We start from the raw sequence: 23,274 nt of genomic DNA, 5'->3' as shown, positions 1-23,274 counted from the left end.
TTCTGTTCTAGAAATTTTCAGAAGTTTACTCTGGTCTGAAACCATCTTCTTTGATTATAATAAAAATGAAACGCTTTTAGGAAGTTGGACATACAAATATCTAAAAATTTACTTAGTAATTAAAAAAGAAATGAAAACAATTCAAATGTCATAAATTGGACAAAGTAAACCATAGTCTGAAAGAATAACTGTAAAATATAACATTTGATTTTATTCTTCACCTCTTGGTGGAATTTAAAAATGGAAAACTTAGGTGTTTTAGTAATTAAAAAAAAACACACTAGACAGTATAGAGAGTTGGTACATATATACTGTTTTATGCTTTTTGGATATCATTTTTTGGTTCCAATATTATTAATCACAAAAAGTAACCATCTCACTGACATTTAGCAAGTGAAACTGATCTCCATTTGTATGCAATCTAGGTTGGACAACATCAGTGCAAAGTCACTGTACTTCAGCGTGCTAAATGCTTCCTAGTAAAAGTGATGACTCATGTAAGGAAATGAAACTTCAAAACGTTTAATGATGGATCAGTCAAATGCGTATCATTTCACTATACAGAGTCTCACCCACCAACTTCAATTCAGGAACAGATAGAATTTTTTTTTTATTAAAGTGATTAACAACTTTTTTGCTTATTACTTCTTGAAACGTACTTCTTTTTCTCATCCATAAAAAGAAAGGACAAACTTCCTTTAAGGTTTCTATTTTTCTTCAGGATGCATCCAAGCAAATTTAAATAAAAGGTGATAAGGATAATCCTGCTTTTTCCTTTACGTGTATCTAGTTACGAGAATTAAACTATAAACAAAAACTACAAGAAAGTAAAAATTGAAGCCATTATTCAACGATGACTATACGGAAGGCAAGAGGCACAAATTCCCAGGTGAATTTTAATCGTGTCTCCTCTAAGACAAGTCATTCAAAAATGAAAGGCAAGTGACATTCCCTTTAATATACAGTTTGTAAATGTGGAAACAGGAATAGTTGCCATGATTATTTTGCATTCTATCTCTGTTAAGAGTGGCTCTAAAAGCCTGATGATTCATAAAACTAGGTAAGCAAATCAAACTTTATAAACCTATGATGAATTTTAAGTTGCTGGCACTGAAACGGCGGGTTTGGATATGGACAAATATGCTGTTTGCCTTAAATCATTTGGGTACCTTGGCTTTTCATGTTTGATCCTGATATTGAAGCAGAAGGTACATGACTTCATTTTATGCAGTAACCTGATCTAAGAGTGGAAAATTTGTAGGGATGAAGGAAATTCCAAGTTATATGTATGCATATAAGTGGCTTTATATAATAAATGTACAGCCATTAAAGTTATTCAGGGACAATGCAATTTAAAACTCTCAGTTCCTGCTTACAGACTGCCAAATCTAACCCTTCTTGTCTTTATCACTGATAACATAATTTATTTGCTTAAAGGTAAACTATGACCTGCCACTACACGCTATATTAGGAATGGCATACCAGTATCAATCTAGAAGGCAAAATAAACATGTAATAAATATTAAAGTCAGATGAAATAAATTCATCTGTGTGAACTTTTGTTTTCAGTTTGCTGACAAATTTTTGCTTCTTCCCAACATCATTTTTAGTTCAGCATGAGGGCTACACTAGCCAGAATTTAATTCATGAGTGTTATTTTTATTGTTTTCAAATTTGGAATACTTGGAATCCAAAATATATACCTATGCCTTTTTTAAAAAGTGAAGAGTCAATATAATGAGTGTGGGCTACCAGTTTTACTTTCTAAACCATTTCCCACCCCCAGTATTTCACTCATATCCTTCATAATTTCGTAATGAAGTATCCAGACGATGTCTTTTAGACTAACCAGGAGTCTAAATTTCAAACACTATTTTGAAGAAGTGTAGAGTAAATAATTTTGGTAATCTGTAAAACAGCTGCGTGCAGCGTGTACTGTATTACAACAGCACCAAACCCTTTATAAAAGCCAAGCATTCCTTCCTCCTGCCTTATGGTATTGATACAGTCTCTCATTCCTTCATACTGTGTATTAATTGGAAGCACTTCATAGCCAAGGTCTGTATTGTCAATTATTGTGCGTGTTCCTTGTATGTGAAGGCGGTGCAAAACTGTTTCCAGTGGGTAAAGTATCACATCAGAGCAAAGACTGGCAGCAAAGTTAGCAATAAGCTCTGGAAAATAAGCATCCAACATACTCTGCACCGGGCTGGTGCTCTCAGCTAGATGGCTATTGTAAGCCTTTCTCTTTAGAACTAGCAGGACAATCTTCTGAATGATGGAGCTGATGATGTAATGAAGAACCCCGTGCAGCACCGTCGGGAAGACCAGGGAAAGCAGCGGGAGCAGCCGCTTGCTGTGAGGCACTCCCATGCCTATCACTCTCCCAATCCCTTCTTTAACGCATTCCAGAATTCCAGCATTGTCTCGAATTATCTCACTCTGAAATGAAGGTGATGAGACAAGGAAAGGTTAACGTTTGCTTATTCTGCCCCAAAGGAGGATTCTTTTTAGGTCCCTTTTAAATCCTAATAGACTGACTAGAGCGGAAAAACGTCAATGGTTGGCAAACTTCGAATGGTATCCCGGCATTAGATCATTTTTTTTAAATAAAACTTCACAAAACAGGTAGCAGTGAAGCTGGGACCTATTCTTATTGGGGAAGGGAAACAGCGGAAGAATGTGGAGGGGACCTCCCTGGTTTCCTCACCCTCAAGAAGCTCCTGAGAACTCATTTTGAAAAGCAGTAACCACATGGCACTAAAGAGGCAGCACAGTGCTGAGAGCTCTTAAGCGTGTGTTTAAACCCTGCCTCTGTCATGCACTTGCCTTGGTTCTGTGACCAAGGGAGGTTAGCTGACTCCTTCTAAGTGTCAGTTTACCATTCTATGGAAACAGGATTAATACTACCTACCTTTTATGGCCAGAGTTGCTGGGGGCACTAAATGCAAAAAGGCCTGGTACCCAGAAGGCACTCAGTAAATGTCAGTCATTATCACCTGCAGCATCTCTACCTCTTTACAATTCTGGGGATATACATAATTAAGTTTGATACGGGTTATAGAGTCATGGACAGGCAGAAAAGGAACAGCTAAGAGGCCAATTTGGCTGCAGCAATGACTGAAGAGAAGAGCATAAAACGAAGTTAGAAAGGTGGTCAGGGGCCAGACCACGCCACTGTGCAGACTCTGGCCTCTAGTCAGATGGGAACAGCCAGTTGGTTTTAAGTGTGAGATGGACAAGATATAATTTATATCACACTGACTGTTGTGCAGAGAAGGATAAAAGCAGACGCTAAGAAACCAGTTAAAAAAGTTATTACACACTCCAGAAAAGATACAAAAGTGGACTGGACTAGCAGGTAGCAATGAAAATAAAATGCTTCAGCTGTGCATATATCCTAAAATTACAGCCAACAGGAATTACTTGTGGATTGGGTTGGGAGTATAAAAGAGAGAGGTCAAGGATGACCTCAAGGCTGTTGGCCAGAGGAAGTGGAGGAGCAGCAGTGCTGTTTCTGAGTTGGGCAGTGCTGCTAGGGTAGCAATTTGGGGCGAGAAGATCAAGAGTTCAGAAATGTTAAGTGGAGTTTACATTCTAGACTACAAAGAAAAGGTCTGAGCTGGAGGGTTTTCAGTACATAGAGTATATTTAAAGCCACAAGACTAAAATGAACTCACGTTACCTAATTCATTCACTGACCTCTGGCCCCCTTGCCACTCTAGTCTATTTTTAATACAGCAGCCAAAAGAGATCCTAATAAAGACATAAGTTAGATCACTGCTGCTCAAACCCACAGAGACTTTCCATCTCCCTCAAAGTAAAGGCCAAATTATTACAATGATCTTCAATGTCTTGTAGGATCTCCTCTCCTCTAACCTCTCAGACTTCATTTCCTCTGTTTCTCCCTTGCTTAGTCAGTTTCAGCTATATCAGCCTCCTTTTTGCTCTTCAAACACATAAGGTACAATCCCACCTCAGGGCCTCTGCACTTCCTTTCTCTCTGCTTAGAATGTTCTTCTCCCAAATATTGATGTAGTTCTTATGTTCAGATCTTTCCTCAAATGCCCTTTACTTCTCAGTGTGGACTTTCTTGATCTTAAAAAAAAATAGTAACTGATCCTCCCTACATCTTATTTAATTTCCTTGTTTTACTTTTGTTCTCTCTAGCACTTAGCATCATGAAGTATACTTTATATTTATCTTGTTTATATCTGTCTTCCCTGAAGGAATATAAGTGCTATGAGGGCAGAGTATTTTTGTTTGGTGTGGTATCCCCAGGGTCTACAACAGTGCCTGATATAGGTTAGCACTCAATACATTTTAAAATTTAAAACTTTTAAAATAATTTTTTAAGATTAGCAGTTAAGGAAGATTAGCTGAAAAGGTAAAGGCAATAAAAATCCTGATTTAATACTACACTGAGAAGTCTGAAATTGATCTTAGGGAATATGGATCCTTAATCTGCAGAAGGATATAAGCCTTGCAACTTAGGGACGCTAATCTTGCACGAGAATGCAGAATGGACTTTACAATGCAGGGGCTAGAACGAGGACTTTTGGTGAAGATGGCAGATCACTAGGAAGTTCAGACTTAAAGGCTTCAGGAGGTGTTCTTTAGATCTATGTATGAATGTGTATTTCTCAAGGGAAAGACTGTTCTCAAAGACTTCTGAGCTCCCCAGTTGGGCAAAAAACACTGAAGCTGGAAGAAAGAAGCTAATGTGCTAATATAACAAGAAGGGATGAGAATGATGGCCTCTCAGTGGGAGAGGCAGATGATCTCATACTCACTTAAGTTAGAACTGAGAAGGCATGATGACTGACTGGTTATGAAGGATGAAAGAAATACAAAAATCAAGACTTTCCTAATTTTTAAAATTCATATAAAGATTAGAGTTAAAAGGAGTCATGAGAGTAAATGAGTTCTCCAGGATAGTTAATATGGGATAAAAAACATAGAGGGTCAAGGACTGTGCCTTTGGAGCACAGGAGAAGAGATGGTAAAGAGATTATTAAAAGAAAAGGAAGATGTTCAAGAGAGTAAAATTGAAGAAGGAAAAAAAAAAGTACTAGAAAATCAGACAAATGGAGTAAGAAGGAGGCAGCTAGTAGGTGGAACCTGAAGCAGGAAAAAATTATCCACTCGGGGTGGATACTGAGTTTTTAAAACAAACAAACAACTAACAGAGAGTGAGCTGGGCACTTTACATAAATGACTCATTTAATTTTTATAATTCAGTTAAGACCATTTTTTGGATGAGAAAACTTAGAAAGAATAAGACATCTGCTTAAAGTCACAGATTTAAGTAGAGAAATGTGATTCTGATATGGGTCTGTCTAAAGCTAAAACTTGCTTCCCCCCATAAAACATGCTGTTTAGGTTTTTTTTTTTTTTCCCTTAAATAACAAACTTCCTGCTAGTTTTTTTCCTTTTCTGTAAAATCAGACTATCTCACAGAGTGGTATGTAAACTGCAGCCCCATCTAAAGATTATATCATTTCACATTGCCAAATGCAAGGAGATAGGGAAGAATATTTGGGTCACAAGACATTAACTTCAGTTAATAATTCTAAAAAATAAATACATAAAAAAATCAATGTTGGGGCCAGAAAAGCAATTAAGTGGAAAAGAGTAATTAGAAGAGGAAAGGCTGATCCAGTGAGGTTTTTGTAGACAGAGGAAGCTCATACACAATGAAGATAAAAATATGCTAGAGGATCTGATGTTGAAGACATAAGACAGGTGGGAGACAACTAGCTGGATTTTGTGTATAGGTAAAGTTAAACTATCTCACAGGTTTAAATATTGGAATGGTGAGGGGAGAAAGTGTCTTAATTCAGTATACTCGAAGCGCCACCATGTGGTTAGAAATAGTAAAACAATTTAAAATGCCAGTGGGAGATTGCTTTAGCTTTGTACACTTAACACAGCATAAAATCAAATGTTCCTTAAAAGGAGTATTTAAAAAGAACGCTGTTAGTAAACTACCTATGGAGACTACCTTCTCACTGTTAGGATTATTATCCATCATGTTTTATACTCAGGTAATTAGTAATTTACTGTCCTATAAGCCATAATCATTTGAGTTATATGAGGGTCTTAAAAAGTTGAAAAAAATCCCCATAGATTTTTTGTATTCAGAGCAAGTCATAGATTGGGTTCTGAGATTTCTAAATGAAGAATATAACAGCCTATGTAAGGGATAAAAAGAATGGAAAGTAGAAGTGTGAAGTAAATTTGCAAAGGAAATAAGACATACCAGCAATGTGCCTGGTATACAATCTTTGATATATATGTGGTATCTGCGAGATGAAAAGTTTAAAAGGATGCTGTGTTAAATTTTTGTTACTCTATCAGACATATGCAATATATTGGATATTCTAAAACAGTTTTAATTAAAAAATGACAATAAAAAATAGCTCACCTGTACTGTTTCAATTAGACTTGCTGAATAAAAAGGCATTGCCACTATATAAGTTAGTCTGTAGAAATTAAAACAAACTTATCAGTATACTGAAACAAGATGCTTACACTAACTTTTAAAATATCTACTTTAATATCAACATAATTTATATTCAAGTATAAATAATATTTTTAAGGTTTTTAACTATTAATACCTATAGCCTAAAGATACATCAGAGACCTGTAACATAAGATGCTTATTAACTCAACAATTAAAGATGAAAAATTAAGTATTAATAGTAACACAGGGACAGCCTGCAAAGAAAATAATTTTATTTTAAACCAGTAAAATGTAGGCTTGTCTATGATTCATGTTTGGGCATCTACCTGCGTATAGCTAATATAGCCTATAAATCTGATACGTAAAATTAGGAAGAGGGATCCGTTCCATTGCTCTCCTTTTCAGTGATCTCTGAACAAGTCTACTGTTCTATTGTCCTATCTATTACCATTATCCATTCCCAGATTTCCCACCCAGCAGAGCTAGGCCAGTTTCCAATGGTGAGTGAAGTCCCCTTTTATTATTAAAAAACAATATTGTACAGCTTTGCAAAGTTGCTTCCTATTGTCACTATTTAGACATAGTAATATTACAACTTTGCAAGCCTGCAAAATATAGTTATTTAAAATAATATCAAGGTGGGACTTACCTAACCCTATGGGCCAGGTCCTGGCAAGTAGTGGTTTTCAAGGTGAATGGAACATCACTAAGTTATAATGTGCTGGAATGTCCCACAGAGGGAGCCAGCAAGCTGGGGGGTTTCCAATTCACAATCTTCAAAAAAAATTAAAAAGTGAAGAGTAAAATTCTAATCTACAAAAATGGTCAGTGTTGTAATGTCACTACGTGCCTTTAAGACTACACTGTAATGACACTAAGGTTTTGAGTTTGCTCATCACCATACAGATAAATTTGTATGTATGTCTGCTTACTAATAAAATAATAGCATAATAATCATAATTTTCCTGGCAATTTGGGTTCAACAAGTTGAAGACCTTTGAAAAATCAGGTTGTGATTTCAGCCTTTCAAATTAGAAAGATTATTTAAAAGATAATATACATTTCAGGATTTTATTCCTTAACTCTTTGTTACTTTTCTTGTGAAGTTCTAGTCCCACAAATATTTCATTGCTCTACTTTCCTTCAGTACATTTATTTAATAAGATTTTTTTCATTTCTAACACTATGAAAACTGATGGAAAATTTCAATATAAATGCTGCTTTTGATACTTACGATTTCAGTAGAAGGTGTTCTCCTATTTGTTTAGGATTCCATTTATGTGAAATCTCCCTAAAAAATAAATTTAAATAAAACAAAAGCCATGTTATTTAAAACATCTTGAATTAGCCCAAGTTTCAAAAAGGTAACCAATTAAAAAATATTTTTTTAATCTGCAGGAGAAATACATTCTAATGGTGAACATTTTTCTTTCGGGACACCCACCGAACAATTTTAATGGGATGAAAAGAAAAAATATACAAGGTCTTCTGTATGAGCTGACAGATGGGGCTGATAGGGGAGGAAGAGTTACAACTGATTGTAACAATGAACATGAGACATTAGAGGAGGAGATGCAAAAATGACAGACTGAGGAAAACAGAATGGATGGGAAAGGGAAAGAGAAAAAAAAAAACAGGATAAAGGAAGAAAAAAGTTTTAAAATGTATGTAAGAATGAGAATTAAAAAAAAAAACAGAACAAAATTAAGTAACTGTAATGCAGAATGACATACACATTTGTGTAGCACCTGATTTCCAAAGTGCTTTTACTTATTATGATGACATTACTTCTGTAACCTTTATTAGATTCTGTTATCTTTTTGAGGTCCTACCGTATGCCAGGCATTGTGCAAAGTGCTTTGCATGAATTACTTCTAACCCTCACAATGACCCCATTACCCCTTTTCATAGATAAGGAAATAGGCTCAGAGAGGTTCATAACTTACCCAAAGCCATGCAACTAGTTAGTGGTGGAAATGGGTCTAAACCCTGGTCTCTATGACTCTGTACTCAACCTGCCTGCCTCTCATCTCACTTGATACAGGAAGGAATCCTGGGAGATACGCAGAGCACGTATTGTTGTATTTCTTTTACTTATGAGAAAAGTGAAGGTCAAAAAGATCAGAGAGATATGTCAAAGGAGACAGGGAAAATGCCAGGTCAGGAGCCAAGGTCTAGGACTGTGAGCTTTCTGCTATTTAGATGACTTCTGGAAACCATAAAAAGAGAAGAAAAAGAAGAGAGGCAAGCTGAATGAAGGACAAAAAGGGAGACAGTTATACGAAGAGGAAAGTCGAAAAGGAGAAAAGAAAATGGAGAGGAAAAGGGAAAGTAAGGATGCAGAAAAAAATGAAAGGGCAGACAGAGGGCATGGAAGAGAGGGGAAGGAGAAAGGCAGAGTAACAGAGAAAAGGAGAAGGAGTGTGCAATCAAGGGGAGACCGGCTGCCACCAGCTCCCCGATGACACTGGCGCCCACTGTACCACGGCCACGGCAGGTACCCGAGAAAAACATTTTCTATTTGAAATGAGTAAATATGACAAGCATGAAGAGGTAAAGGAATAAATATATTTTATATTAAAAAGGTGAAGAAAATGAATCACTAATAATGTAAGTGTTCGAAAAGGAAATTCAGTACACTTAGAGCATGGGTGGTATGTGAACTTTTCTACATGTTTCTAGGAGACTGAAAAGTCTGCAGAGAAACTTTCAGCCAACAGAACAATCACCTCAGATTTATAAGACCTTTTGAGAGTGTTCTGGGTCATCCTGATTAAATTAATACCAGAATACTATATTAGGCCTGAACACAACTACAGAAAAATATAGCTGGAATAACATTTAATGATCCAGATGAAAAATTAAGCCACCTAACTTACTGACAGTGACTTTATTATTATAAAACAAAATATGCTAAATGGTTTGTAAGTCATCTGGCACTGCTATTATTCTAATTACTATGGCCTCAGAAAGGGTTACCACAGGTTATCATGGCATTAATTTTGAAACTGTTGTTAACATTATGGAGAGATCGGTCTGTGACCTGTGGTTCTGTAAGGACTGGACCAACTCTCCTTTCAATACTGATTACTACTGCCAATTCTTAAGATCATTATGATTATTAGGGTAAAAAGAGTGAAAAAAGAAATTTAAAATTAAGTATTAAAAAAGCCTAAGACACTTTTCCTTGTATCTGCTCTCTACTCCTTTACAAAATGGGCCACAACTCTAGAAATTTAAATTAGCACATATAAATGGTTCAGGAAAGAGGGTAGTGTAAAAACCTTCTTGCGATTAAACTTCTTTTATATTTCATTACAATGCCAAAATATGTAAATATATTTAATTCACTATTTTTACAAGCTAAAGCTGCCCTTCAAATGGGCAACAAAATTAAGAGAAGCGACTTGCTTTTTATAGTTTTCCATTTGACAGACTAACACATATTCACATGTATAATCAATATATAGAAGCAACAGAATTTTTAAGTAACTCTTTATGCAGTCTTCACTTTCCAGTGCCTCTTATTTTCCCATGCTCAAATAGCCTCCCTCTTAAAAAAGAAAACATCTTCCCTCAACCTAACCGAAACACCTCATATTCCAGCTCCTTTTCACAGCCAACTTTCTAAACTTGCTATTTCTGTGTCCTAACATCCCACTCACCTCTGAACCCACTCCAGATTGGCTTCTTCCCTCTTATTCTACCAAAACAACTCTTCTCCTGGTTTCCATGACCTCCATGTCACTAAATCCAATGGACGTTTCTGGGTCTGTACCTAATCTGGCCTTTCAGCAGCCATCAGGCACGCGTGTTCCTCCCTCCCGCTGCAGCGCTCCTGCCCCTGTACTCCACTGGCCCACACGTGTCCGGGTTTGCTCTCCTCTGGTCTCTACTTCTGACTCCTTTGCAGAGGCATTTTTTCTTAACCCAGAAACCTATTCTGGAGTTCCTCAAGCCCTTTTCTTGTCTTACTTTGTATGTGATACTCCTTCTCTAAGTAATCTCATCCAAGATGATGCTTCAGAACTTCCCAAATCTACTATCTTCAGTTTAGACTTCCCTCTGTATCACCCTTATATATCATCTGTCAACTGACATTTCCACCTGGATGTGACAAAGTACCTAAAAAGGAACTGGTCCAAAACCAAACTTAGGATTTATCTTTCCTACTCTTAGACTCTTTTAGTGTTCGCTAATTGAGAACTGTTCATCAGAAAGGAAGTCTATTGAATTGGAGAAAGATTTCATTGCATTTGAAATAGAATGTGTTTAAAGTCAGTGAATTCAGAGGAGGCATCAGGAAAAACAGACAACATGAGGAGAAAACAGTAAAATGTTTATACTGGTACAGCTACAAATGTAAGAGGAGTCAAACTAAGTTGGAGTTCAGCCAGATGGGTTCTGTGAGGGACTGAATGACACAGGAAGCCTTGGTTAGAGGTGCTTCTTGTGTTAACGATATGAGAAATACTGCATGAAAAGAAAGGGTACTTCAGGGTTGAGCAACACAAAGTCCACCTTACTCTGCCCGGGGGCAGGTTTGGGGAAGGATTTGGGAGGGGTCTGGGCAGCAGATAAAGAGGTCGCAGATGATGATCCTGGGTTACATACATGTTTTTTTAATACTACTGAGAAAGTATAAGCTTGGTGACCTAGTAAGCACTACAGACTTGCTGTTTCCCGCAGATGTGACCGTAATCAGTATAAGAACGCTAAGCACTAGCGAGCCCACACTGCCTCACCTGTTGCACCTAGTGGTCACCGAGCAACCGGAGACCCTCTGTCTAGGAGGCCCTCGAGCCCGTCCTCCTCATGGAGTTAACTTCTGTGAAGGGCTCTGGGTTACTGCTTTCCTGCCTTGTCTGCTGTGCCTATGTTTTCCCCCGAGAGAGGTCAAACCTGCCCAAGGAGGTTAGAATTTAAAAAAATGTTTACACTGTACTTCAGAGAATGGCTTCCTATGACATCCAGTTACATAAGCCAAAATCCTAAAAGTCACCCTTGACGCCTCCTTGCCTATCACTCACCACCCCTAATCCATCACCAAGTTCCACCAATTTTACCTAAATATATCTCAAAATTATCCATTTACATCTACCCCAAAAGATCACTTAGATTACAGCTTATGAACACATATCCTTTTATGTACTTGGTCTTCCTGCAATCTTTTCACCTCTAGTGACAATGACCCTTTAAAAACATAAATCTGATCATGTCATTGACTCTTCAATATTCTTAAAGTGACCTACAAGGCCAAGCAGAGACAGGATCTTACTTTTTCACTGCTCTCCATCCTGCTCTGCGCTCCAGCCATATGAGCTTTCCCTGAGCAATCCATGTTGCCCCCTGCAAACCCCCCTACAACTGTCTTTGCCCAAAGTGGCCTGTGTCTCCTGATCGCCATTCAGATCTCAACTTATGTGTCATTTTGTTAGTGACATTATTCCTAACCCTCTAATACTCTCAGAGAACCATATTCTTTTACTTTACAGAACAAATCTCAACTTGTAATTATTTACTCATTAGAGGAAGTATTTTCCTTAATGTATGTTCCTTACATTAGATCCTAAGCTTCATGGCCACAGGTACCTTTTACTGCTTCTCCTCATTGTATACCTGATTTCCAGCACAGGACTTAGCACATAGTAAGTACTCAGGAAACATCAGGTAAATAAATCAGTGAATTAATGAGTAAGCTTTATTGCCAGAATTCATCCAAAGAGAATACAAGAAAGATAACCTTTTGCGTCTTCTTTAATAAGATGAAAAACGACCAAGAGATAATACACACCCTTTGAGGTATGAGAGATATGTCTGTATGTCTATAGGGTAAGAAAGTGAGATAGTAAAATTTAATAAAATTCTGTGCTTTCCCATTCCCATTTCTCTTATCCCTTTCCTTCAACCTGAAGTTAAAGTTACTACTTCATCTCTGCTTTAGAGAAATGATGTTACTTGCGTAAGGTCCCACAACTAAAAAGTGGTTTGACCAGGACCTATAGTGTTCTGACTGCAAATACAGAATTCTTTACACTTCTATATAGAAATTCCTGAATTTTGTTAAATTTTTATAGAATTTTGTGTTTGTGCGAGAACTTCAAGAACATTTGATGACAAATACTATCTTTTGACTTTATCCTGTGATATAAAAAGCAATGGGGTGAATAAAGTTAGCCAAGGGCAGAAATTCAGATTTTTTAAGTATGAGAGGGGAAACTTTTAGCAGACTGAATGTTTTTTGTTTTGTTTATAACATTTAGCAAAGCTATGTTAAAGGAATTTCAAGGCTATGCAGTCCTTTGAAATCAATCACACCGGCAAAAAGCTGGGTATTAGTCTATTCTGCCTTTCCTTCCCTACAAAGACTGAATCCCAAGATGGAGACACTACTGGCTGCACCTTCAACTACCTCGCTTCCTTGTCAACCCCCAAAATTTACCCCCCCGGGGCCAATTATGGATTAACAAACCATTCAAAGTCTTTAACTCCATCCCTGGGATTTCTTGTTGATACAGGAAATCACAAAGTCCTGCCAATTAGCACCTAAACAAATTTATGATCTCCAACCTTATCTATTCACATTCTTTTCATACTTTCTTTGTAAGGTTCCCCTTCTGTTATGCACAGTTGTGACTGTCCCAAACGTCTACTGTTGTTCTCATACTTTTCTGCTTTGACCCCAGTCTTATCCTTCTTTCACCTAATGAACTCATATCCTGTTTCAGAGAGAAAACAGGTCCAGCAGCAAATATCCCCTATTTATCTACCCTCTTGTCCAAAAGAATCTACAATTCTAATTCTCTTCTCCTGGCTTCTAGGACACTACTGTCCTATAGCTGACTGCTATTTCAATTTGTTTTGTGAACATCTCTTACCACTCTCCTCAACTGCCTCTCCTACCAAGCACACACACTCTCATGTGCACTCAAACACTGCCCAGGATTCTGTCCTTGGTCCACTCTCTGTCATTGAGTCTACACTTTCTCCTTAGAGAAATTCATCCATCCTCATTCTTCAACTGCTACTTTTGTGCCACAACATTCAGAGCTATGCCTCCAGCTTCAAATTTTCTCCAAGACTCTGAAGCAGGTTCCAACCAGTTACTAGACATGTCCCCCTACATGTCTCACAAGAATCTCAAACTTTGTTTATTGAAAGTTGCATTCCTTACCTTCTTTCCCACTCCAGCTTACTCTTTTTGTATGCATTCTCCAACTCAGTTCCAATCTAGAAATCTGTCACTGCTGATAATTAAATCTCCCGTAACCCCATTCCCAATCTATCACCAATTATCAATTATACTTCAGAAATGTCTATCAAGCTCCTTTCTTCTGTTCTGTTCCGTAGTTCAGAGCCTTCTCAGCCTGGCCTAGATTACTATAGCAGTTCTTCACAAGTCTCTGTCTCTACCAGTCCATTTTTTTTTTAAATAACACTGTCACTTGAGTATATCCTTGATCAAAGAACCCATATATTGAAGGAAAACAAAAAACAAAAAAGATCCCTTAAATTCCCAACTCCATAGACAATAAAGCTTAAGTCACTTACAAAGGCAGAATCATGCTTCAGTCTAGCACCTCAGCCTCTTTCTGTGCTGTTCTACTGAATACTGCCCAGTATTCCAAGCATAAGACACTTCCAAACCCAGACCTTCCAACTTTCATAGACTTGGGCATGCTGTCACCTCTACCTGCTCGCGTTCTCTTCCAAGTTAATTCCTATTCATAATTCAAGATCTAACTCAGATTTCAGTTCTCTTTTGAAATCTCTGTCAATAACTAACTCCACACAGTGTCCTTTGGACTCAGAAATGGGTTTGTTTAATTATAGCACTAATCACAATGTACTAAAATTTGCTTACTAGTGTCTCCTTCACCAAACTAGCCACTTAAAGAACAGGAACCGCGTACACACTCATGTTTGTTCCCTAGCTGATAGCTGCTGACACACAGAAGCAGGAGCAGAAAGACATATCTCAAAGACACTAGACTGGGAAGCATAGTCTTAACACACACTAATTCAATAAGATATAATTAATTAACTTCATTCTCTGTCTCTCCTCCTCTGTTGCTACTTCAGAAAAGTTTTCAAAATCAAGATAGTTTTAGAAATTATCATATTCTGTCATATTTTTAATATGAAGCTAATATTGAGCAAATGCCAAAAAGGTACCTTGGTAAAGGTGTGAATTCACTGATTATTCCTTCTGCTCCAAGTGTGACTCCCTGGACAATAAATGTACTTCCCATTCCTTTCCAAAGGGCTCTTGGACCCTAAAATGAACAAAATTTGTTATTTCTGTTAATGCCTAAATAAGAAACACAAAAAAGGTCTTAATAAAACTTGACATTGAATGTTTACTGAAATTTTCCAGTAAGGCATTAGTCTAACGGACATTTTAGCAGAGAACCACAACTAAACTAATTTCGATCATTATTTTAATATCTGACAGGTAGTCTACATTTAGGCCAAAATGAACACTCCAATTATGTATTTCTAATATAGATTAAATATCCCTAATATTTAATTAATTTTGGTAAAGGTGTGAATTTACTGATTATTCAGTGGCATCAAAAAGATGTCGGTACCATGTTAAGTTTTAGGACAAGAGTACAAATAGTTTATTACAGTATTTTTAATAACTAAATTAAAAAGAATTATTATTGCTTTAATTACAACTAAGGCCAAATGGTATTTATATTATAAAATAAATAACTTTAATAAAATGTATAGGTGAGTTCTCACCTGAGTTTTGTTGAAGCTGTACATAATATTGATGACTGTAAATGGAGTGAGATGATAATGCCGAGCATGGTAATTTACCTGTAGAAAAGATATTTCATGATTATATTCTGTTATTGTCTTCTCAAGGAATAACAAGGCATGAAGGATATTAGGTGGAGTCATAGCATAAACAAGAGTTAAATTCGAAAGTCAGCATAAAATACACATAAACAAAATTACCCTGGAAGTGCTTTAAATAACTTAGTAGTACAGCACGTCTGGTTATACAAATGCAGCCGTGAAGACTAATGCACAATATACGCAGTAATGTAGAACAGACAACAAAGAGGGCCTTCTGGTTTGGTATTTATGTTTCCTTAAACCGTAGAATTACATTCACTGTGGCAAAATGCTCATGCGACACACAGGAAACACAAAGAACTCAGGGAATAGCAAATTTGTGTCTCCCAAGGGCAAGCAATAAGAAGCTATAAACAGTTGGTAAATTATGAAATCAGTAAAGGGGGTCAGAACTAATACTTATTAAGTGCCATAATAAAGAAGAAAGTATCAGAATGCGTCCTACATTCTGAAAGTATTATTTCATAAAATGTTTTTTTAAGTTACTCATATAAATGCATACATTGGATTACAATGTAAAATGTATGTCTGAAGTCACTGTTCTAGGGAGCATACACTGTTCATGCTATTTAAATAGCTATTTCTTTCTATATGCTTACTTTTTGGTGCTAAACATAAACAGCATAATTTGTAATCATTTGTATCTTTTCTAACTCAGTTTTCTAAGAAGTTCTGTTATAGGAGCTTTCTGCCACAGTGTGGCTCACTGGCCTTCAAGGGCCTCATTACCCTTTCAGGGGGTCGACAAGTTCAAAATCATTTTCTTGATTCTAGGGCATCGTTTGCCTTTTTCACTGTGCTGACATTTTCAGTAATAGTGCAAAAGCAATGGTGGGTAAAATTGCTAACTCTGTAGCATGAATCAAGGCAGTGGTGCCAAACCACATTTTTGTACTTATTTTGTTCTTCATCTGACTCACTTGTAAAGAGGAAAAAGCCACTTTCCCTAAAGAATGCCCTTGGTGAAGCTGTAAAATATATTAATTTTATAAAATCTTGACTCTTGACTACACATCATCTTTCTTATTTGCATAGTGAAGATAGCATCATAAGGAAAAGAACTTGTCTGATGGGGTTGTAAGCTGAACTAGCCACTTTTTTCATGCAACACTATTTCTTCTGGAAACAATAACAGACTATAGTTATTCACACTTGGGACAAACATGTTTTTAAATAATGAACAAAGTGGGCTTGTTCACTGAAAAAATACATTAGTATTTGTTGCCAATGATAAACTTGAGCTTAGAAGCAAAAATGAGAATTCTGGAAAACATATCCAACCAAAACCTAGAAATACTCAAGCACTTTTCTGGTGAGATTGGTAGTGGTTTTAATGATGGTATTTTTTGATAATATAAAATCAAATGAAATAACATTTAGAAGATCTATATATAACTCAGTAAATAAATATTTTTCAATTAATCAATGCATGATATAACAGAATCATGCATGGGTAAAAAAAATCTATTCAACATGCAGTATAGATAAATAGATTTTTTTTTCTTTTCTTTTCTTTTTTAATTTAAGTATAGTCAGTTATAGTGTGTCAATTTCTTGTGTACAGCATAATGTCCCAGTCATACATATATATACATATATTCACTTTCATATTCTTTTTCATTCAAGATATTGAATATAGTTCCCTGTGCTATACAGGAGAAATTTGTTTTTTATCTATTTTTATATATAGTGGTTAACATTTGCAAATCTCAGACTCCCAAATTTATCCCTTCCCACCCCTTTCCCCCCATAACCATAAGATTGTTACTATGTCTGTAAGTCTGTTTCTATTTTGTAGATCAGTTAATTACTGTCCTCTTTTTTTTTCATTTTTTTAGTATAGATCAATAGATTTTAATGTAACAGAGTATAAAAAGTTAATTGATGTGGTTTCAGATTTCACATTGCAAAGAACCTTTAAGAAATTATCACTTATTGAGTTTTGGTGTGGTATCAAAGAAGAGTATCTGCCAATTATCTGAAAAAGATATAAAATACTCCCATCTTTAAATGGGTATGTATTTAAGGCCAGACTTTCTTGTTACTTTCAAAAACAATGTGTTGCAACAGACTGGCTACAGCAGATGTGAAAATCTGGCTGTCTTCTATTATACTAGACATGAAAGATATTTTCAAAAAGGTAATAGAGATTTTTCATAAAAATATTATTTACATTAGTGTCTAATGAGTTTATTATTTTAATGAATTAAAGAAACATATTAAAAATTTCCCAATTTTGGTTTCTGAAGTGGCAAATACTGACAGATTTAATCCATATAAACAATAGTTCTTTGGAGACTTCAATAGTTTTTAAGACTTAAGGGCTTCCAAAAACCAAAAAAATTTGAGAACTGATACAGATTTTGGTACACTTCACATGGAATAATGGTTACATGGTTTCAGACACTTATCTGAGGTCTGTACTTCAAATCAGGGTTAGGATTACTTTTTAGAAAATCATAGAAAGTGTATTTACCTGACATTGGCGGCGTAGAACAATGCAAGGATGGGCCAGTACATTTTCTGTAAAAAGACTAAAAAATAATAATTTATATTTACAACGTATTTAATTTAATTTACAATGTGTATGTATCTGAATTTATTCTTCAAGAATCATGCATTATTCTTAAAAGCAAAAAATAGCTTTTCAAATGTCTGGACATGTTTGCAAATCATTCTGCCAATAACAAGATTCAACATGAAAAAAACTAAAGCCAGATTTGCAAACTGGTAAGCAAAGGAAACAATAGATAATAATATGTACAGTGTAAAGATGAAACTACATCTTGCATGCCTGATATAGAAAACTCATTTCCTAAACAATTTAAATGCCCCTTTCCCCTTCTTTCAGAGGATGTCTGAAACAATATTCCTATCAGAAGAGTCATCTGCCCTTCATGAACTCCGTTCTATAAATTTTGGTTTTGACATACTTTGCACTTAAGTTATAGGGATTTTAATGACCATGTAAGTGAAACCTAGATGCTATGTTGCTAAATATCTTGTTATAGTTTGAATGTTCAGGAAAAAGTTTCAATACACAACTACTTTTTTTGGAGGGTAAGACAAGATTGTATTTTATTTTATTCTTTGGATAGATACAAGTTCTTAAAATATTCCTTACAAAATTATTTAGTGATTATAAAATTAAATGACTATTCTTTATCCTTACTGGGAAAAATCAAATTATAGATTTTAATAATTTTGTTCTGCCAAGTATTTTTCAATATTTAATCTACTGTTTCAAAGAATCCATCTAAAGGAAACAATACTAGTCACTGAATGTTATAAATTATAGAAATTAAAGAAAAAACTTTAAATAAGAGAGTGAATTAAAAATTTTTTCATAAAACATTACCTTGCAAGTCCAATACCAAATCCAGCAAATCTATTCAACTGTTCTAAAATAGAAGGAATAAGATTACTCATAACCAGTATTTAGACTTACTGTAAAAATAACAAAAAATTTTCTTTTATTAACATGATACTCATTTAAACTTCATGTCCCAAAGTCACATTCTGATAGGGGCTAGGGAGTCCATTTGAATGAGTGAAGGGTTCTATCAGGGCTTGTGGCAAGCTGCAAGGTGTAGACCTTCTAAAGGTACAGTTGCTTTTCAGCTCCAGTTCATTGTTGCGACACGGGACTGTAAGCCCAGTGTTTCAAAGCTGTGATTTTTCTAAAGAGATGGTCTCATTTTTATATAGTATCTTCCAATTTTAAGATATCGGCAACTATTTTTAAAAGTGTTAAAATGTTGCAAGGATCAAATCAAACACATTTGCAGGTAGAATCTGAAGGCTCCCAGTTTTCAACTTCCATACAATTTTTTCTAGAGAAGGCTCTGACTGATACTTGTACCACCTTTATCTCCCATGTTGTAAAATTAGTCATTCACTGTTGCTGGTGGAGATCATCTATGTTAAGCCAATAGTTGCAAGCAAAAAGAAAAGAAGAAAATTACTAAATTGAAAGAGCACTTAGGGTAATCGAAATGGGTAAATAAGGCTCTCTTCTTTTTCTCCCCAAATACTTTAATAGTAGCTGCTTAGTTAGGTCTCTGTGGTAGGCTACTGTGTACATAATGTGCTACTGCTGATGGCATATCTCTAGCCTTATTAGAAGAGTTTACAGCTGGAAAAATTGCTATGCATATGTCAAAACAGAAACATTTTTTCTTCTCCTTGACTAAAAAGCTCAAAATCATAATGGTGAAATATCACAACTCCAGGACACTAGACATTAAATTTCAGCTATAATACAGTATTCACAAGGGGTACTTTTTCTCATCCTCTTTTCTCTCTCTCCTCCCTTCTCCAGTCCCTCTGTCTCATCTCTGCTCTTCTGAATGAAGTAATGCCCTCACTATTTCTTGACAGTCAGAACAAGGCCATGTAAACAGTCTCTGGAGAAACCATTTGGTTCACCCTTGCCTTGAAAAATGTATAAGCCAGATAGAGGCTTCTTTTGCCCAATTAAGATACTTTCCTCCTTTCAGCTCTTCCTTTTTTTGTGTGTGTACAAGCCATCTCCTAGTATTAACAGAATATACCACTGACATTTTCCAGAAGATAAGGTTTACTATTGTAAACCTCCGCTTCCATCCTCCTTGAAAACTTAACATTCACCAGCCTCTTAACTGCTGTAAAATCCCCCATATAACCCTGGTTATTAAGAGCTCCTCCTCATTGTAACCATCCAAGCATAGATTATGAAAAAATTAAAAACATCACCTTTACTGCCTAAGAAGGTAACTGTGTGTAGCAACCGTACATGCACTCTGAATTATTTAATTTATAACTTTCCAGGAATCCTTCTGGGACCTATAGAAAAAAAAAACAAAACTAGCCAGAGTGAAAAAAACTGTGTGACACTGAGTTAAGTCACTGATCCTCCTCCATCTATCCTCACTCGATGATATTGAAAGTCTATTCCTCCCAGTAACCCAAATCAAATAAATATTATTGTACTTCCAAGTCAAAAATCAAAGAAATGAGGATAAAATTTGTGTCTAGAATATACATAATATTAAACGATATAATCTATTATTCTAACAATTTCAGGAGAGTGAGAAGAGGCAGTCATTACTTCCATTTTATGAATACAGATGTTGAGAACACCTAGGTCACAGTGTCGCAGTTAAAACACAGGTCTTCTGACACCCTACAGAAAATAACTGTCTCGATTCCAAAGTCTTATCTTGAAAATGTCCCAGTGTCTTTTACTCTTAAGTGGAGTTTAGGTCAGGAAAAGGAAAGCAGGTGGTGGGAAACACAGGAATACTTTGGGGATCTAGAAAACAGACACAACCACTAGGATTAAATGGGAAATGGAAAGAAAGAAAGGAGTATTTTTAGCCAACTTTATACTCCTTACTGTACTAGGCACCACTCACACCTCATTTCATTTAACACTTATAAAACCTTGAGTTATTTTTATATACACCTTAAAGGTGAGAAAACAGAGATTACAGACTTCAAGAAAGTCAGCTTTTAAGAGTGGTAGAGACAGGTTTAAGAGCAAGACTACCTATGCTGGAAAAAAGCCTCTTTCCACAACACAAAGGCACCATCGATTAATTTTAAATCAAGGAAATAGAGCTGCCGGTCAGTTAGGTGTTTTTTCCCATGATTCCCAGTAAACAATCCTATTTCCTTTTTTCTTGATTGAGGTCATGGGATGTAATACCCTCCCAAATTCCTACCGCGCAGCCCACAGCTAAGGCAGGTGTCGTTTTTGGAGGTGATCCCGGAGAGAACATTCGTGTGAGGAAGAGGGAGGAGGCCCGCCGGAGAGGCAGAGGACTAAAGGAGGGCAGAGGGTGTGGCGCGCGATAGGCCGAGAGGCCGGGAGGCGGGACCCTCCGCGCGGCTTCCGGGGTCTGCAGGACCCGGCGGCTCCCGCAGCACTCCGCCCGGCCTCCCCTCGCGCCCCACGTCCCTCACCGCTGCTCTGGCCGGGCACGCTGCTGCTGCCGCCGCCGCTGCTGCCGGGAAAGGGTTCCTCCGCGGGGCCCTCGAGCAGGGTGGAGGTGTCGGGCACGCCGTAGGGCGGGCTCTTCTCGCCCCAGTGCAAATTGCGGCTACCCGGGATGTCTGGGGGAGTGGTCACCCAGTGGCTCAGGTCCGACGCGGAGCTGAAAGACCTTGCAGGGAAAGGGCCACCAAAGCCCTGCTCATCCCGGGCGCCACCCCGATAGCCTAAGCCATCGAATCCGTCGGGGCGCCGCGGATGCATCGCAGACGGGGCAGGATGGAGCGAGCCCACCCGGAGCCCACCACCACTGGGGCCACGGCGACCTCGGGCCGCACAGCTCTTCCTCGGCACTCGCCGCGTCTGGGGAAATTCTGACAACCGGAACTCACGTTGCAAACCCGGAAATCCACTGGGCACGTGATCGTAGGCTCTTCCGGCGGCCATTAGAGACACGGTTGCTAGGGAGACGCGGCAGTAACCCTTGTAACTGTTGCCCTTAGGGAGGAGGTGGGAAAGTGTGAGGTTAGTAGAGCACAGTACCAAAGAGATGTAAAGGAATTGGTATGAGAGGTGTGGCCTGAATGGGTGGAGGTCGAACAAAGGTATTTCCTAGACGGAGATAACGCGGGGGTGGAGCTGACGCCAGAAATCAGATCTCGGCCAGAAGTGCCTGGCCCCACACAAAGGCCCTAGACCTAGGTCTTTTATTCCCTCGTTGGGCTAGTACCCCGCCTGCTGCGAAGGAGCTGTCAGAGGTTAGAGTTTCGGCGTGTCCCTAACGTTACATCTACCTTTGCCTTCCGCACTTAGCCTTTTGGGTAAAATCTATCGAGAGATCTGGTTCGGCCCAGTGAACCCGAAGTACTTTGGACGGCTAGAGCAAGCGTTCGGAAAAAACGTCGCAGGAGAAAACCCTCCCCTTCCCCTCCTGTACCCTTTTCCTCCTTCCCGCATCTCCCCCAATATAAACTACTCTCCAGAATTTAGGAATTAAGCATTTTGCTTTTCTGAGGCCACAGAACAACTATAGTTTTCTGTAGCTTCTCCCCTCCCCGCCCCGGTGCATCTAAATCGCGCAGGGAATTTAAATCCCAAACGATATCGTTCAAAATCGAGGCCCTAGTTGAAATTTTTTTGAAGACTTCTGAAGAGAGCCCCCTACTACCTGTTTTTATCAGCTCCATGGGCTCTCCAGGCAGCATTTCTCCCCCTAGATCTGGTGGAGCCTAACATGGGTTCTTCCTGTGTCCTTTCTTCCCCACTGGGCGCCAGGATTCTGAGGGCTTTAGGAAGAGAACCCTGACGGACTATTCTCAAACTTCGAAGCGAACTTTAAAGTAATAATCAACTTCGTCTTGAATGGGATGGCATTTTTTAATTTAGTTGTAATGTAGGTTGGGCACACGTATTGAGTCGTTCCCTTATTAAGTGTATCTTGTGTTACTTGAGTATTAATACCGAATTACTGGATAACTAATAATCAAGTTACTGGACATGGCAATAAGCATATTTCTGTGTTGCTTAGGAATGGGATGGCTCAGGTCCAAAACTTAATTGTTTGTTAAAAGAAGGAGAAAAAGGCCTTTGTGTTGTGTGTGTTTTCATATAAAAACAATGGCATCTCACAATTTTACATCCACACTAGTGGAGAAATGATGAATTAATAGAACAACTGGGTAGCTAGTTAAGGAAAGGAAACAATAACAGCCCCACCTCACACCTTACTCCCAAATGCATTTCTGCTGTAATATAATTTTTCTTTAGTTTTTAAAGATTGAATACTGGAAGAAAATAATAGGTGAGTATTTTTCAAATAGTATATTTAAACTTTCTAAAACTGACAGCAAAGTCAGAAGCCATGTAGGGAAAGACTAATCAATTTGACCATATAAAATTTAAATTTCTACGTGTTAACCAAAAAACTAAAAACATAATAATCAAAATTTAAAGACAAATCAGCAAC

The 23,274-nt window shown here is 37.4% G+C and overlaps 1 protein-coding gene across 3 annotated transcripts; it reads right to left on the bottom strand.

Moving 5' to 3' along the window:
- Positions 1-191: 191 nt before the first annotated feature.
- SLC25A46 (solute carrier family 25 member 46) lies at positions 192-21,679 on the bottom strand. Of its 3 annotated transcripts, XM_074360452.1 has the most exons (9): positions 21,281-21,417; positions 20,069-20,158; positions 18,693-18,735; positions 17,811-17,868; positions 15,215-15,292; positions 14,642-14,742; positions 7,701-7,757; positions 6,428-6,485; positions 192-2,442 (listed from the first exon to the last, which is right to left on the bottom strand). In XM_074360452.1, exons 5-9 carry the CDS (start codon positions 15,236-15,238, stop codon positions 1,864-1,866), a joined length of 819 nt encoding a protein of 272 aa, XP_074216553.1. In that variant the 5' UTR covers positions 15,239-15,292; positions 17,811-17,868; positions 18,693-18,735; positions 20,069-20,158; positions 21,281-21,417; the 3' UTR covers positions 192-1,863. The 3 variants fall into 3 exon arrangements, with proteins under 3 accessions (XP_074216553.1, XP_074216552.1, XP_010969777.1); XM_074360451.1 differs by lacking the exon at positions 20,069-20,158 and having other exon boundaries at positions 21,281-21,679; XM_010971475.3 differs by lacking the exons at positions 20,069-20,158; positions 21,281-21,417 and adding an exon at positions 21,040-21,267.
- Positions 21,680-23,274: the final 1,595 nt, after the last annotated feature.

The sequence above is a fragment of the Camelus bactrianus genome, chromosome 3 (assembly GCF_048773025.1).
Source record: "Camelus bactrianus isolate YW-2024 breed Bactrian camel chromosome 3, ASM4877302v1, whole genome shotgun sequence".
Classification (NCBI taxonomy): Eukaryota; Metazoa; Chordata; class Mammalia; order Artiodactyla; family Camelidae; genus Camelus; species Camelus bactrianus.
This window is presented reverse-complemented; position numbering and strand designations above follow the sequence as displayed.

Coding starts and splice junctions, on each gene's coding strand:
- SLC25A46 (XM_074360451.1), bottom strand. CDS start 21,572: ATGCATCCGCGGCGCCCCGACGGATTCGATGGCTTAGGCTATCGGGGT. Junction 15,293..17,810: donor TTCTACGCCGCCAATGTCAG/GTAAATACACTT, acceptor TCTTTTCTACAG/GTAAATTACCATGCTCGGCA. Junction 7,758..14,641: donor GAATTCACACCTTTACCAAG/GTACCTTTTTGG, acceptor TTTATTTTTTAG/GGAGATTTCACATAAATGGA.